This window comes from Myxocyprinus asiaticus, chromosome 10, assembly GCF_019703515.2.
Source record: "Myxocyprinus asiaticus isolate MX2 ecotype Aquarium Trade chromosome 10, UBuf_Myxa_2, whole genome shotgun sequence".
In the NCBI taxonomy this organism is placed as follows: Eukaryota; Metazoa; Chordata; class Actinopteri; order Cypriniformes; family Catostomidae; genus Myxocyprinus; species Myxocyprinus asiaticus.
Window position 1 is genome coordinate 8,300,007 of NC_059353.1, and position 17,856 is coordinate 8,317,862.

The following is a 17,856-nucleotide window of genomic DNA, read 5'->3' on the forward strand; positions in this document are numbered from 1 at the left end:
TTTCTTACAGAGGTGAATGGATTGGCAGTGGAATACAATACATCAATACGCTCGGCTCCGAAGAGAAAATCTGAATGAGTGGTTGCACGCCAGCTCCTTTTATACCCGTATTTCCGGGGGAGTGGCATGCATATTCCACTCACCAATTTTCATTGGCCTTTTCTCAAATATCAGAGGTGTTTGGGACTCCCAAGAGTGACCCCTAGTGTCACTACATCAACACAACGTTGAGTGAGTGACTGATAGGGAACCACAGGTGTAGTTCATCACATGAACTATGGACATGTTCCACTAACATTTGACAACCACAAAGTGTCCAAAATACTTCTTGTCTTCATTTTGAACATGATATATATTGCTCTATCATTTAAAACATGTGAGACTTGTGAAATATTTTGTTTTAAAAGTGTTCTTATGCCATCTTTATTAAAAAAAACAAACAAAAAAAACACCACTTGCACAAACAGACTAAATTTCACAGACCACATCTCAAAGACCGCAACATCATGTAGATTTACACTCTACAATATCAAGAAGATAAGACCCTTCCTCTCTGAACATGCCACACAACTGCTTGTCCAGTCACTTGTCTTAACTAGACTGGACTACTGTAACACTCTCATTGCAGGCCTCCCTGCATGTGCAATTAGACCCCTGCAAATGATCCAGAATGCAGCAGCACGTCTGGTCTTTAATGAACCAAAGAGAGTACATGTTACACCACTCCTTGTCTCTCCACTGGCTGCCAGTTGATGCATGTATCAAATTCAAGACTCTGATGCTGGCATACAGAACAGTCACTGGGTCTGCTCCAGCATACCTAAAATCATTTATGCAGAGCTACGCACCCACTAGAAGCCTGCGGACAGCTAAGGAACGTCACCTTGTTGTACCAACACAAAGAGGCACCAAAACACTTTCCCGGACTTTCAGCTTCATCATACCATGATGGTGGAATGACCTTCCCAACTCCATCCATGAAGCTGACTCACTCTCTGTCTTCAAAAAATGACTAAAAACACTTTTTTAGTGTCTTTTCCATGAGCACTTAACCAGTCATTAATAAAAAAAAAAATATTTTAATTCTTGTTGCAGTTTAATCTGTTTTGAATACTATTCTGATGCTAGTGAAACTTTGTAGTATGGCACTTTTCATACCACTGTCTCCTTAAGATGATTCGCTTTTGTTTTCCTCTTTTGTAAGTCGCTTTGGATAAAAGTGTCTGCCAAATGAATAAATGTAAATGTAAATACTTTGAAATTGAAAATTTCAAATGCAATGCCATTCATACATTTTAAATTGTGGCTTAAGTGTCCAAATACTTTTTACAACTGTACATACTGTATGTTCCTGTAATCATGATTTTCTTCGGATCTAGTTTATTCTTGGGATTTAGTTAAGAGATTAAACACATTTTACAGACTGACAGTTCTTTCTTTTGTAACGGTGGCACACCCAAACTTAAATTGAAATTTATAATAAGATTAAATACATTCGGGCGCCAGACAGATTTAGGCTGTCAAAAATAAATAATTTGCCCAGGACAGCTCTTTACAAATGAGAATGTACATTTTAAACACTTTCTCTTTCATTCTTTCTCTCTTTATTTCTCTCTCTCTCTCTCTCTCTCTCTCTCTCTATTTTATTTCTCTTTTTTCTTTCTTTATTTCTTTCTTTCTTTTTTCTCTTTCTTTCTTTCTTTCTTTCTTTCTCTCTCTTCTTCACTCTTAATTTAGGACTCCATGGTTTACCAGGGCAAAAGGGAGAGCCAGGTATGTTTTGGCACATTTGTGCATGTGAATCCATAATATGTATGCATCCACAGCATCTGTGTATTTATTTTTAACTGTTTTGTGAGTAAAATTATTTTGTGTGTTTTTAACAGGTCCTAAGGGTAACAAGGGTGATGTAGGACCCACAGGTTCAGGTAATTACCCTAATAACTAATTCATCCCTGTGTACTACTGGGTAACTCTGTTTCTGCCATCAGACATTATAACATCCTCTTAATAACAGGATTTTCTTGGGGTTCTGGCTTTTGAGCCCTGAGTTAACATTTATTTTAACTTACACATTCAAAGTAAATACCTATACACATATTCCGCAGTCTGCATAGGGCACCAACTCCCTAGGGGGGCACCATCTTACCCAAGGGGGGCACCAGAAACTTTCTCAGTGCAGATAGCAGCAGTGATGACAGCACGCTCTTCGCTTTCGAATTGCATCACTCGAGGCCAGCTAGAAGGCCTCAGCTGGGACATATCCTAAACACTACACCCACTAAGTACAAATAAATCAATCTGATTGGCTGATGAATCTGACTGCAATATATGCAAATTAACCTTCAAATATAACTGAAATACAAGTGTTATGCTGACCTGGATGCTATTCGCTAACTTCGGATGTGTGGTGGTTTGGGGGTGGAATGACATTGCGACTAGTCGAATTTGGCTTGACTAATCGGCTATTAAAAATCAGTAGTGGTGCAACCCCTAGTTATACAAAACACACACAAGAATAAAAAAACACACCCCAGAATAAATAAAATATAACTGATTCTATACTGGACTCTATTCAATATACTTAAATGTTTGTGATGATGTGCTGATATGCATAAATGCATTTAAATACACGAGATTAAAAAAAAACTATGGTACTGTACAATCTAATTAATACATGAATCATTACAACTTCTGCAGATAAAATTGGACATTTTACTGTGTTAAAATTCAGTTTAAGGTTGGCATATTGAGGTATCACATTTTCACATCACGATAATTGCTGAAGCTTTCTTCACGGTGTACGGTAGTATTACAGTACTGAAATAAATAATCCTTGTATTATTCTCTAGGTATTTGCACACATTTCGCTTCCGGTTCCTGTTCCGGTTGCTGTCAGCACACTGCATGAGTCTGTGTTTGTTTGTAGCTTTCTATCCTGCTTAACATTGTTTATTCCTCTACGTTCATCGTTTAATCCTTTGTCATTTTACCGCATGCTTAGTTTTTTACACTTTCAACTGCATGTATATTACTGCGCGCACCTGTTTTCTTTTTTCTTTTTCTTTTTTCTGCTTGTCTACACTTCACATTTCGACTGCATGCATTTGTTTTCTCCTCTGTGTTTTACACGGATTATTGCATCAATCTCAAGGAACCACCACAACAACAGCAAACAACTGCTTGAGGGATTCACATCAATCTCAAACCCTTGCCAAGTACAAACATAACAACATAAACAACAACAACAAACAATTGCGGTAAGTTATGGCATCCGCTCATATTATCGCTTCGTCCATTGCATGCCACATGTTTACTTTAGCTTCTTCTGTCAGCAGTGAGGGATTCACATGTGCTAAATGTAAGGAATTAGTCAGGCTGACAGAGAAGGTTAATGAGGTAGAGGCACGCATCTGAACGCTAGTGGAGTTCATTGAGAAAGAAAAGCCAGTAGTTACTGTTTTGGATGCGGGTAGAACAGCAAGCAACACACACACACACACACACTTTGGTTCTGGCTGTAGAGCCCCCACAGCAGGGCGGTTGGGTGACGTATTGGCGGCATACTCGCTCAGAAAAGCAACACCACTCTCCCATGCCTGTTAGGGTTTTCAATCAATTCTCCCCACTCAGTGATGCACCCACTGAGAATCATGTTGAAAGCGCCCTTGTTATAGGAGATTCTATTGTAAGGAACATGGAAATAGAGACTCCAGCCACTATTGTTAAATGAAATTTGGGGGCTTGGGCATCTGACATCAGATCAAATTTACAAGTGCTGGCTAATGCTAAACGTAGATTTTCTAAAATTGTTATACATGTCGATACTAACGATGTCTGGCTTCGCCAGTCAGAGATTACTAGAGATAATGTTAAAGAGTTGTGTGAACTTCCAAAAACGATGTCAGACAATGTAATATGCTCTGCCCTCCTCCCTATTCATTGTGGTGATGAGGTTTATAGTAGATTAGTGTCAGAGTTATGTCCAGAGAATAGCATAGAGTTTTTGGGGTAGACCTGACCTGCTAATGAGAGACAGACTCCATCCCTCCAGGGAAGGTGCTGCTCTCTTCTCTAGTAATTTGGCTCAAAGTCTTAATAGTGATATTATTTGACTAACTGGGGCCCAGGTCAGGAAGCAGACAAACTGGCTAACCTGAACGTCTGCTAGCTGTCTTGAGATGTCACACAGATCACATAAACTACAACAGATAGAGACAGTATCACTTAGATATAATTTAGAGAGTGTGTCTGTTCCCTGAACAACCAAACACAAACCCCTCACTAAATCATGTAGAAAAAAAATTTGATCAAGGTAAAACTTGAAAATAAAAATAAATACAAAATAAATAACAATTAAGATAAACATCATATAAAGGTAGGTCTATTAAACATTAGATTTATTTCAACCAAAGCACTAATTGTAAATGAATTTATTACAGATCAATATTCTCAACTCTCTTAGAGTCAGACAAAATGTGACAGGACCAATTTATCGCTATAATCATACACTAGGTTTAATTTTTTCATATGGAGTTGATGTTGATACTATACAAATTCTGCAGCAGAGCGATGACATCTCAAATCATTACCTCATCTCATGTATGCTGCAATCAGCTAATGTCACTCAATCTACACCATGCTATCGTTCAGATAGAACTATTCTTCCAACCACTAAAGATAGCTTCACTAATAGATAGCTTGTCTCATATACTCAGTAAGCCAAAAAGTCCAGAAGACCTTGATGTAATAACAAAAAATATAAATACAGTCCTCTCTAGCACAATGTGGCCCCCCTTCGATTAAAGAAAATTTAAGAAAAAACCCCCACACCATGGTACGATGATCACTCTCATGCTGTCAAGAGAGCAGCTTGGAAAATGGTGCGCAAGTGGAAGAATACAAAATTAGAGGTATTTCACGGTGCATGGAAGTATAGTGTCTGCAGCTACAGACAGGCACTAAAAGCTGCCAGGTCAACATATTTTAGCAAACTCATAGAAAATAACCACAATAATCCTAAGTGTTTATTCAGTACTGTGGCTAAATTTAGGAATAAAGCCTCGACTGAACCAGATATTCCGTTGCAGCACTAAAGTTATGACTTCATAAATTACTTTACTGATAAAATTGAAATAATTATAAATTAAATTGGAATTATGCAATCATCTGTCACAGTACCTCAGAAAACAGTGTCACATAATTTTCTTCACAAGCAACTTCAATCCTTCGATGTCATAGTTCAAGAAGAGCTAACAAAACGTATCGAAACGTCAAAAGCCACAACATGTAGTATGTTAGATCCAATACCAACTAAGCTCTTAAAAGAGGTATTCCCTGTAATCTCAGAACCTCTTCTTAATATTATTAACTCCTCACTATCCTTAGGACATGTCCAAAGAAACTTTAAAATGGCAGTTATCAAACCTCTTATTAAGAAGGCACAGCTTTATCCTGGAGAATTGGCTAATTACAGATCGATTTCAAATCTATCATTTATGTTGAAAATACTAGAAAAGGTAGTGTCCTCCCAACTATGTTCATTTCTACAGAGAAATAGTATATATGAAAAAAAATTTCAGTCAGGATATAGGCCCCATCGCATTACAGAGACTGCACTTATCAGAGTTACAAATTACTTGCTGTTATTCTCTGATCCTGGCTGCTTTTCTCTTCTAGTGCTTTTAGATCTTAGTGCTATCTTCGACACCATAGATCATGACAATCTCTTGAATAGGCTTGAGAATTATGTTGGCAATTGTGGACTTGCATTAGCATGGTTTAGGTCCTATTTAACAGACCGCTACCAATTTGTCTGTGTAAACGAGGAACTGTCAAATCAGACAAAAGTTAAGTATGGAGTGCCACAGTGATCAGTTTTAGGGCCTCTGCATTTCTCCTTATACATGCTTCCCCTGGGAGATATTATCAGGAATCATGGAATAAGTTTCCACTGTTATGCCGATGGTACGCAACTTTATATTTCTTCGAAACCCAACGAAATTTCACAATTCTTCAAATTAGCAGAGTGTGTCAATGAAATCAAGGATTGGATGGCCAGAAATTTCATTCTATTCAATTTCGACAAAACAGAGCACTAATTATTGGACCAAAAACCTTTAAAAATAAGCAGCTAAAATAGAATATGACTCTCAGTGGATGTACTGTTACATAATCTTCTACAGCGAAGAACTTAGGAGTTATATTTGATACCAATCTGTCCTTTGAAAATCAAATTTCCAATGTTTGTAGGACAGCATTTTTCCACCTCAATATTGCTAAGTTATGACACATGCTCTCTGTTGCTGATGCCAAAAAACTAATTAATGCATTCATGACCTCAAGACTAGATTATTGTAATGCATTTCTGATAAGATCTCAGAAATATGATCATATTAGCCCCATTTTATCATCATTACATTGGCTACCTGTTAAATTTCCTATTAATTTTACAATTCTGTTAACTACGTAGAAAGCTTTGAATGGTCTAGCTCCGCAGTACTTAAGTGACCTTCTACCATGCTATATCCCATCACGTTCATTATGATCGTAAAATACTGGTCTGTTAATAGTTCCTAGAATATCAAAATCCAAAAAAGGAGGTAGATCCTTTTCCTATTTGGCTCCTAAATTATTTAATAATCTCCCTAACAATGTTCGGGATGCAGACACACTCACTCAGTTTAAGTCTAGACTAAATACTCATCTGTTCAGCCAGGCATACACCAAATGTATCCATCAACTCACAATTAGGCTGCTTTAGTTAGGTCTGCCGGAACAAGAACCGTTAATCACAATCTATAACTCTGCAATAAATTGAATGGAATCTACGCTAATATTATTCTATTTGCAACCTCGGGATTCATATTATGAGGTTACCAGAGCAGGCCAGATCCAGCTCCTTTCCTGCTTGGTGTCGGACTCCACTGCTACGTGTGAGTGATGATGACTAAATGTAGCTGGTACCAGCCAGACATCTCTTCAGTCTATTACGATGGACTTCAGAGGATGAACTGATGCCAACTCCAACCATATGCCACTTCCTGAACCTTGGATTTGGGGTAGACCTCACTGAAATGACCAGCCAGTTGAACTGTGATGCACATCACTGATCTCTGCCTGCATCACCTTGGTCTAATGATGGACTACACTCCTACAACAAAAGCCTTCATTGGCCAACTAACAAAGGACAATGCATCTATGTGAACTTCTGCAGTTAATCCAGGGTGGACATAAAAGTCATTAGTAATTAATCTTACAGTTCATACAAAATCTTTGTTTAAACACTGGCCCTTAACACTTACTTAGTTTACTCATTTTAAACCAAGACTTGTACTGCACACAAATAACTAATATTGGCATTATATTCATGCTGTTTAGCCAGAGGGGAACTGGCCCCCACAGTGAGCATGGTTTATCCCAAGGTTATTTTTCACCATTAACCAACTGTCATGAACCCAGTTTACCAGCCGTCACAGCAGCATCCAAACATGGCCACCCTGGACTCAAACTCCCATGCACCACCTCGATACCAATCACCTGAATTCTGATCAGCCTCACCTGCACCTCATCACCACCATTATCACTGCACCCTTTATAAGAAACCCTGTCACATTTAGTCACCGCAAATTACACGTTCTTTTCCCTTGTGTTTGACATTGCCAAGCCTTCATAGTCTGCCTGATCCCTTGCTCAAGTACCTTTGCCTGTTTTGACCACGAGTTTGCCTCTAGCCCTTTTAACTCTGTTTGCAAATCACCTGACCTCATGCCTGTACTGATTATTGGATTCTGCCTGTCATTTGAATTGTACTGTTGCCTGATCTTCATTAAACTGCCCTTACTGCACTTGCATCCTACTCTCCTGGTGTATTTCCTGACAGAATACTTCGCCGATTCTCATGGATATGGCAGACAACATGGAGTGGAAGCAAGCTTTCACTCATCATGGACAGTTAATGGAACAACAACAACAATACCTCACTGATCTCAGTGCCAAGGTTGATCTCATCACACAAGCTATCTCTGCATTACCTCCACCCACATGTACCATCACTATTAACCCACCGATGCCCATGCCCGACAAATTCTCAGGGGACATTTCTCAGTGCAAATGCTTTTTGTTACAATGCTCCTTGTATTTCTCCAGTCAAGAAGGAATGTCTGAGCCTAACAAGATTGCATGTTTTATGAATCTACTCACTGGAAAAGCCTTATTGTGGGCTTCTGCCATATGGGAAAAGGGAAGAGAATCTGTTTTCTCGTATCAGCACTTCACTGAACTAATTAAACATGTGTTTTGTCATTCACTTGATGGGAGTGCCAGCGCCTAGAACATTAGACCTCACTCAAGGTAATCGCCATGTGTCTGAATATGCCTTAGAGTTCAGAACAATCACCGCTGGAATTGGTTTTAATGACACCAAATTTAAGTCCATATTTCGTCGAGGTTTAAACCCAGAGATCTTAACCGAGCTGGCATGCAGAGATGAACAACTTTCCCATGACTCACTCATTGATTTATCCATTCGTCTTGATCTTCTGCTGTTGAATCGTCCTTTGCCTATCATCGAGAAAACACTGCAACGAAACCATGGAACCCATGCAAGTCGGACATGCATGATTAAATAAAGCGGAGAGAGAAAGAAGACGCAGGGAACATTTTTGTTTTTACTGCGGTAAACCAGATCATCTCATTGAGAAGTGTGCTCTTCACACTTCCTCTGGCAAAACCAAGGACAGTATTCCCAATGCCCGCTCAAATCCGGTGAGTCTTTTTGAAGTTACTGTCAACAGAAGTTTTATGATACCTGTTACTCTACGATACTCTGAGGAATTTTCTGTGTTAACAGCGATGATCGACTCAGGAGCTGCGGATAACTTCATCGATCACGAGACTGTGAAGAAGTTAAACATACCTACAGAGTCATGTTACAACCCAGAAGTATTCAGGCCATTGACGGAGGACCTATTGGAGATGGTGTCATAACTCTTCTCACTAAGCCCCTCATGCTTTAGGTCAGTGCTCTTCATTACAAACACATCTCCTTATTGGTCACCACCTCTCCAAATCATCCTGTTATTCTGGGTTATCCTTGGTTGGAACTACATAATCCACAGCTCTCTTGGTCAGATCGACAACTCACCCAGTGATCCTCGTATTATCATGTCCATTGCCTTCAACTACCCAAGTTAACTATTGGAACCACGACCATAGAAAGTCCAGAGCACCACGCCACGTTTCAAATTCCCGTCAAATATCAGGATCTAGGTGAGGTTTTCTCCAAGGCTACCTCCGCATCATTCCAATGACTGTGCCATAGAGCTTCTTCCTGGAATGACTCCCCCTCTTGGTTGATTTTACCCTCTAACAGTGTCTGAACAGAGAGCCATGGAAGAATATATATGAGAAGCCCTCCAACAGGGATATATTCGGCCATCCACATCTCCTGCTTCCACTGGCTTCTTCTTTGTGGAGAAGAAGGGAGGTGGACTCAGACCATGTATCGACTACAGGGGCCTCAATCAATGCACAGTGAAGCACCACTATCCTCTGCCCCTAGTACCTTCTGCCTTAGAGGAGTTGTGTTCTGCCCAATGGTTCACCAAGCTAAATCTCCGCAGTGCTTATAACCTGGTCTGCATTTGACAAGGCGACGAGTGGAAGACTGCTTTTAGCACCACCACAGGTCACTATGAGTACTGTGTGATGCCTTATGGAATCGCTAACGCCCCCTCTGTCTTCCAGTGTCTCATCAACGATGTACTAAGGGACATGCTGGGAAAATTTGTAATAGCCTACATTGATGACATCTTGATATATTAACCATCCCTTGAGTCTCACGTTCACCATGTCCGCCAAGTCCTTAAATGCCTCTTGAAGCACCAACTCTACATTAAAGGAGAGAAATGTGAAGTCCACAAGCAAACTGTGTCCTTCTTGGGCTATGTCATTAGCCCCAGTGGGATCTCCATGGATCCATCTAAGATCACAGCAGTAACCGAATGGCCTACTCCTTGAACAGTCAAAGACCTCCAAAGATTCCTAGGCTTTGCTAATTTTTATCGACGCTTCATTTGTGGTATTAGCTCTATCGCCAACCCCCTCACATCTCTACTCTGAGGGAAATCTAAGCTCCTAAATTGGAACCCCGCTGCTGATCAAGCTCTGAGTCTACTAAAAGCTGCATTCACCATCGCACCCATCCTTAAGCATCCTGACCCATCTAAACCCTTCATTGTAGAGGTTGATGCTTCTGAAACTGGAGTCGGTGCTGTTCTCTCTCAGCGATTCAGAGACAAACCCAAATTTACCCAGTTGCTTTCTTCTCCAGGAAACTATCTTCAGCAGAACGAAACTATGACATCGGTAATCGAAAACTACTAGCTGTGAAACTAGCCCTAGAGGAGTGGTGACATTGGCTAGAAGGAGCTGAGCATCCTTTCATTGTGTACAATGACACAAGAACCTTGAATACCTCCGAACTGCCAAGCGTATGAATCCACGCCAAGCTAGATGGTCTCTTTTCTTTGCACAGTTCCAGTTTGCACTGTCCTACCACCCAGGTTCCAAGAATGGTTAGGCCAATGCCTTGTCTCACATGCATGCCTCTGAACCCCAAGCCAAAAGTGAGGAGTTCATCTTACCTCCTTCCTGTGTAGTGGGCGCCATCGATTGGGAGTTGGATCAAGAAATATCTAGAGTACCCCGTAATCAGATACCCACCTCATGTCCATCCAATAAGCTCTTTGTTCCACCCAGATTGAGGGTCAAGGTCATCACTTGGGCACATACCTCCATTGCCACTGGCCACCCAGGAGTACAGCGAACTTACCATCTACTGTGAGGAAAGTATTGGTGGCCCAATATGGTAGATGACATCCATCGGGTGGTTTCTTCTTGTTCCACCTGTGCCCAAACCAAAGTGCCCAGAATCCTGCCTGTAGGTAAACTCTTACTATTGCCTGCACCTTAACATCCATGGTCTCATATTTCCATTGACTTTCTCACAGACCTACCAGAATCTCAGGGAAAGACCATGATCCTAGTTGTTATAGACCATTTCTCAAAGTCCATTCGCATCATTCCACTCCCTAACCTGCCATCTGCCTTCAAGACAGCGGAGCTTCTCTTCGAGCACATGTTCTGTTACTTTGGAATACCGGAGGACATAGTCTGCTATCGAGGTCCACAGTTCACCTCTCGTGTCTGGACTAGCTTCATGGAGAAGTTGGGGGTCACCGTAAGTCTCATGTCTGAATATCATCCTCAAGCTAATGGCCAGGAAGAACATGCCAACCAACAGATTGGACAATTTCTCAGTTCCTTTTGTGCCACAAGTCCAGGAGGTTGGGCCAAATTCTTACCATGTGCGGAGTATGCCCAAAATTCCCTTCACCACTCAGCCACACATCTCACCCCTTTCCAATGCATCCTAGGATACCAACCTCCCCTACTGCCCTGGAACAATGACCCATCCGACTCTCCTGCAGTGGATCATTGGTTCTGACGTAGTGAACAGATATGGGAGTGCCAGCGCCTAGAACAAGTTGCCCAAGCAAACAAGTCTTTCACTGACCAGCACCGTAGTCAAGCCCCGCAGTATCAGCCAGGAGACCATGTGTGGTTGGCCATCCGTGATCTGCGACAACGCCATACCTGCAAGAAACTCTGTCCCAGATATATTGGTCCATTTAAAATCCTGAAACAAATCAATGACTCGACCTACATCGTCATTCCCACCTTGCACCATCATTCCATGTTTCCCGGTTAAAACCTTTTATCCCTGGTCCACTAGCAACTGACCTTCCACCTGCCACCCCCCACCCCTCCTGGACATTGAAGGCCAACCTGCATATCTAGTCAAGGACATCTTGAACTCTCACCGCAGGGGCAATCGATTCGAATATCTGGTCGATTGGGAGGGAATACGGACCAGAGAAACAAGCTTGAATACCATCTCAAGACATTCTTGACCCCAACCTCCACCGAGAATTCCATGCCAGACACCCTGAATGCCCTGGTCCTCGCCCTAGGGGAGACCGAGGAGAAATAGTGCTCCCAGAGTGAGCCCTTTGGAGGGGGGGGTCTCTGTCATGAACCCAGTTTCCCAGCCGTCACAGCAGCCTCCAAACATGGCCACCCCGGACTCAAACTCCCATGCACCACCTCGATACTAATCACCTGAATTCTGATCAGCCTTACCTGCACCTCTTCACCACAGTTATCACTGCACCCTTTATAAGAAACCATGTCATGTTTAGTCACCATGAAATATATGTTCTATTCCCTTGTGTTTGACATTGCCAAGCCTTCATAGTCTGCCTGATCCCTTGCTAAAGTACCTTTGCCTGTTTTGACCACGAGTTTCCCTCTAGCCCTGTTACCTCTGTTTGAAAATCGCCTGACCTCCTGCCTGTACTGATTATTGGATTCTGCCTGTCGTTTGAATTGCACTGTTGCCTGATCTTCATTAAACTGCCCTTACTGCATTTGCATCCTATTTCCGGACACCAACATCTTATGGAGTTTTGTGTTCCTTGCCAAAGTCGCCTTTCTAAATGCAATTATTATTGAATTATTTTATTATTTATTTATACAAAATTTACAATCTTAAATATTTAATCAAACTACACAATGATGACTTTATAGAGATTATGGTTTCATTTTCTGTTAATGCATGATTTTCTGTAAAGCTGCTTTGAAACGATGTGTGTTGTGAAAAGCACTATCAAAATAAAAATGTCTTAATTAAAAAAAACTTTATTGTTTTTCTCAGAATAACAAGTTAAATTACTTTTTCAATACCAAACTGGCCTTTTAAATTAACAGATAACAAAGAACTTTGTAAAGAACCCTGAACATTTAAAAAACGACCATCAAATCCATAGATATATAGCCAAATAAAACATTAAGTAGATGTCATAATATTTAAATGGGCATTATGCCACAGAGCCACTGATCATTACATATCAGAACAGCTTGTCTTGTTGAGGCTAATGTTAAGTAAGGCTAGACTAATTTTATCAAGCTGGTTACTAGGCTACAACAATAGTATGCATATATTTTTCTGGATAGCAAGCTAGTTGCTAATGTATTGTTACACCTGCGGTGCCTGCTACTTCTCCTGTACGCCACCAGAGGTCGCCATCCCCTGAGTATTAACATCTCACGAACTATATTTCCCATTATCCTCTGCTCAGACTGATTACTCTCACATCTGTTTCACATTAACCCTGGTTATTTAAGTTTCCTGTTTTCTCATATTCAGTGCGAAGTCTTGTTTGCCTTGTCAACATTTCTGAGCATTATTTACCTATCCTGTTTTCCCTGTGTTTTGACTCCTGCCTGTTCCTCATAATTCCCAGCCTGCTTATGAGTTTTGTGGATGTATTGGCTGTATATTGGATTACCCCTCTGCCTATCGGATTTACTTGGTTTGCCTTTCTGGACTGTCTGCCTGTTGTTTACTATTGCTTGCCTTTTTGTTTTCACTTTTATTTTGCTACTTTGTTTTACTATTTATACTGTTATTAAAACTGCACATGGATCTTAACACACCTGCCTCGGCGTCCTCACTACATGTATAGATTGGCGCTGTTGGGCCTCATGTATTCAGATAGAAAACAAAGGCAGGCCTAACACAGTCGTAAAACCTAACTCAAGCCCCCACAAACCAAGTCATAAATTTTACTGATAAAAATCGTGTCAAAATCAAACAAAGGGAGTCCAAAACAGACTACAAATCCCATGAAGCCTTGCTCACTAAAGGATCGAACTCTCAACTCCTATTGGATGAGGCACACGACAGAACGCACCTCAACCATGACATCATCAGGAGTAGAAATACCTCTGAAATGCTTCCGGGATTTGCTTCCAGCAACTTTGCTCGCCATGTGTAGACGCAGCTCATCGCTGCTCTCAGGTGCAGCCTCGTGGCACAAGGAAGTAACATCCGACTTGAAACTGTGGCCATACAATCTCCATCTCGATGGACGAGTTGAGATTACTCTGTGTTCCACTGAACACTCTAACAGATCCGAAGGAGACCACCGAGCAGTCCGCATCTTCATCTGTTTGCCTGCAGAAGTGAAGAGAAAAGATTTCTTTTCCCTCTTCAATCAAGTCAATGTCGCTGATTTCTCCGCCAGCCCGCCGAGAATCAGCAGCCGTACCGCCCGCCGACAGAGCGAGGAAACGGCCTCCCATCGTCACCCAAGCCTCAAGGAACCGAGTCTGAGTTAAAGGACGGATGAACACACATTCTGCATCCTCATGCGATTCAAGTAAGAGGTTTACGTCTGGGCAGAGATAGAATATTATAGTGTGTTATTCTTGTGTACCAAGGTTATTGTTTGTACAGTTTACGGACCGCCATGTCCGCTCATTATTAATACTCAGGGTATTAATTATCACGAATTTGATTTGCTGTATTGTGGTCCAACCACATTGGACTGTTGTGCATTTCCGCCATCGAGGCTGAGACCGGCAAACTAAGTTTATCCATTAAAGAATCAAAGACCGCTGGACGGTTTACAAGCCGTCCACCGCGTCTCTGAGTGATAAACTAACAGCTGCTTCCTCTCCCACGATCGCGAAACCAGCTTTGGGGCCATCACTTTATTCTCTCTCTCTCTCGCGTACTAACCACACACACGCACACACACTCGCACGCGCGCGATCCCTCACAAACATTCTCGGACACATTTTTGGCTAGTAGATAGCTTCGTGATAAAGCTCAGCTTTGTCCCTAAGCTATCGTACAAGCAGATACACGCGGCATTGACTGGTTTCTCTCCACCAACATTCGTGGCCATATTCTCTGGCCGGAAGTCTCGCGTGACAAACTCTGCAAGAGAGTCACGTCCGCCATTTTGTGCGCGTCCCTCCTTACATACACACACACACACACACTCTCACACACACACCTTATGTGTTATAGGATTATTTTAGTTTCCATATCTAATCATATCACTGTTTAGTTTGTAGTTGTAAGTCAGAAGTTTATTGACTGCATTGTATTAATTATTAATTGATATTACTGCATAAATAAACTTTGTTATATTACAAAGAGAAGTGTTTTGGTTTGTTTTGCATACACCTGTGTCATGCTAACGGGATGTCAGTGCTCGGATTCAAGCCTTCATTCATTGTTTTTTTCCCGAAAATCGATATTCTTCGGATGTCGATTTTCCTAAGAAAACAATCTAATATTGAGACTGTTATACTATCTGGTAATTAGTCCCTGATTCCAGGGTGGTGCCCAGTCAATGTTAATCCTTATTAATATTCTATTGATTTTTGATCATTGATAATTATCTTTGATGACTGTTGAATTTGAATGATCAATAAGCTAGTGTTAATTTTAATTAATGTTTCATCGATGTTAACAATTAATGATTATCTTTGATAATTGTTGATTTAAAGGATTAGAAAAAGCTAACACTGATTCTCATCAATGTTCTATTGATTTTAATAATTAATAATTGTCTTTGATAATTATTAATTATTGCTAATAACCAAACCCGCTCCTAAACGTAGCGCACTACATTTACTGGAGCCCCATATGACGTTTTAATGAGTTAGATTAAATTCATTAATTTAAATATTAATTAATAACTAAAGAAATAATTAGCAATTATTTCTGATAGTAACACTGATCTAAACAACTAGTAAAGCCTTACAGAGCTAGGTGCAAATTTAATAACCACAAGTTCACACTGTATGGTAACATACAATTGGGTGGCGTTCCAACTTGAACTTAATATGGAAATCATTATCATTGCCACATTGCCATTATTAATTACAGGATTTAGTATTAGCTGATTAAAACTGTGTTTTAGTTGTTACTACAAGACACAAATGTTAATGTGTAGCTAGCAGAGTTTTAGCGAACTACTCTTTGGCCACTTGAAAGCAAACTTCATGATTACAATTGCACGTTAGGATTGTCCCCTAGAGGAGCTAATATGTTGGAGGTTTTCCCATGATTCGCTGCCATTTTCTGCCACATTTTACACAAAGGTAAACCATCTTTGGCCAGAAATCCATCTGCATTTTTATGGAACCCAAAAACCTCCACACTTCTGACTTCACCTTATTAGAAGGCAGATAAATGGTCAACTGCATTCCTCCTTCAGCCATGCTTGTGCACGTGTCATTTATGCCACATACATGAAGTGTTGTGAATCTTGATTCGTTGATGGAAAAAAACTACTGTGCGATCAGAAAAATATAAACAGACTTTATGAATGCATTATAAAAATGGGCTTCATAGAAAGTGATACCTTTAATTTTAGCCACTTGAGCCACAGATACATTAATGGTGGGAATCCAACAGAGTATCTTATGTTTGCAAATTTCTTGTTAGCTGTTGTTCGTTTAGTGGGAACTGCCAGCCGTGGAAGATTGGAGGTGTTTTATCAGGATACCTGGGGAACAGTGTGTGATGACAGTTTTGACAGTGTGGATGCTAATGTGGTGTGCAAGATGCTGGGCTACCAGAGGTCCAGCCAAGTGTTCACAGCTACTTCAGGTGACATACCTTTCTGTGGTTAAGAGGGTTATGGATATGGGTGGTGCTATGGTTAATGATTTGTTAAAGGGGCATACAAACTATGGTTTACAAAGACCATTGAATTGCTCTGAGAGGGGTCTGCTTTTGATCTGTTACAGGAAGTGGACGCATCTGGCTGGACGAAGTGAGATGTACCGGGCAGGAGAAGAGCATATTTGACTGTCCGCATGCTGGAATGGGAGTTAATAACTGTAACCACACAGAGGATGTGGGTGTTAGCTGTGTTTGAGTCGAAAACACTTCTCACACACACACAAAAAAAAACTTACTCATAAGGTGGGACTAAAAAGTATTTGGACACTTAAACTGATTGACATTTAAGGACTTTTTCATTTATTGACAATGTTTTGCTTGAGAAATGTGCTTGTGCTATCATTCTTTGAAATAAACGCCTCTTCCTTTTATATTTTGTCATTTAATGCATTGAAATTCAGCCATTTTTAAGTTTGGCTTAAGTGTCCAAATAATTTTGGGGGCTTTTGTAGATGTACACATCAACTCCAAAACAAACTCACCCATTTGTATACCGTTCTTACTAAAAACTGTACTCAACACATACACATAGTAAAAACGTACAGTACTTTTACGATAAAAATTTTACTTTTCACACTCTGAAATGTGTCTTGAAAATGTTGTTCTCTATACATTAAACACTTAAACACTTTCTCGTGATCATTCTCTTGCACTCTCTTGCATTTTGGAGAAACTAATTGACAATTGTCATTCAGAGGGCTTCTCTGCTCCTGATCTCCTCTCCAGGGACCCTCGTCTGTTCTGTCCTCCCTTTCTTTCTCTGTGTTTGTCTGGCTCCTCATTAGTTGAGGGACCCTGGGTAAAGGAAAGGTGGGCTTGGGGGTGAGGTCCCCTGAAGGGCGTAAGAGGCCACACTAATAAATAAATGATGCAGTAGGTGACAGAAATAATAATGAAAGGAAGTGATAGGGTAGCATTCATAAAGAGTTTTAGTCCACTGGGAGAAAAATGCTCATTAGATTATCTGGGTAACTTAAATGCTGATGGTTCATTAAAACTGAAGGACCTGTAAGCTGAACCTGAGAATTCATTACTCAATGAACATCAGAGTTCATTAAGCACAGTAATATTGGTTTGTAACACAATAAGTGTTTTACTAACAAAAATGTTAACAGATTTTAAGACCCCATTAAATAGCTTGAAGAGCAGTTTTCTTTCCTATGTTGACATACAGTATTTCCTGTTGAAGAATTGAGTTGGGACATATTGAAGGGCTTGTCCCTTTTTATAAACAGCCAATGTGTTAT

General features: G+C 40.6%; 1 protein-coding gene across 1 annotated transcript in view; it reads left to right on the plus strand.

The window, feature by feature from the left end:
• Positions 1 to 17,240, plus strand: part of LOC127447269 (macrophage receptor MARCO-like) — a 36,699-nt gene extending 19,459 nt beyond the window's left edge. The window contains exons 14-17 of the mRNA XM_051709040.1: positions 1,738 to 1,773; positions 1,887 to 1,928; positions 16,370 to 16,534; positions 16,675 to 17,240. Of these exons, the coding sequence (XP_051565000.1) occupies positions 1,738 to 1,773; positions 1,887 to 1,928; positions 16,370 to 16,534; positions 16,675 to 16,805 (374 nt within the window). The 3' untranslated portion in view covers positions 16,806 to 17,240. The remainder of the gene's footprint in view (positions 1 to 1,737; positions 1,774 to 1,886; positions 1,929 to 16,369; positions 16,535 to 16,674) is intronic.
• Positions 17,241 to 17,856: the final 616 nt, after the last annotated feature.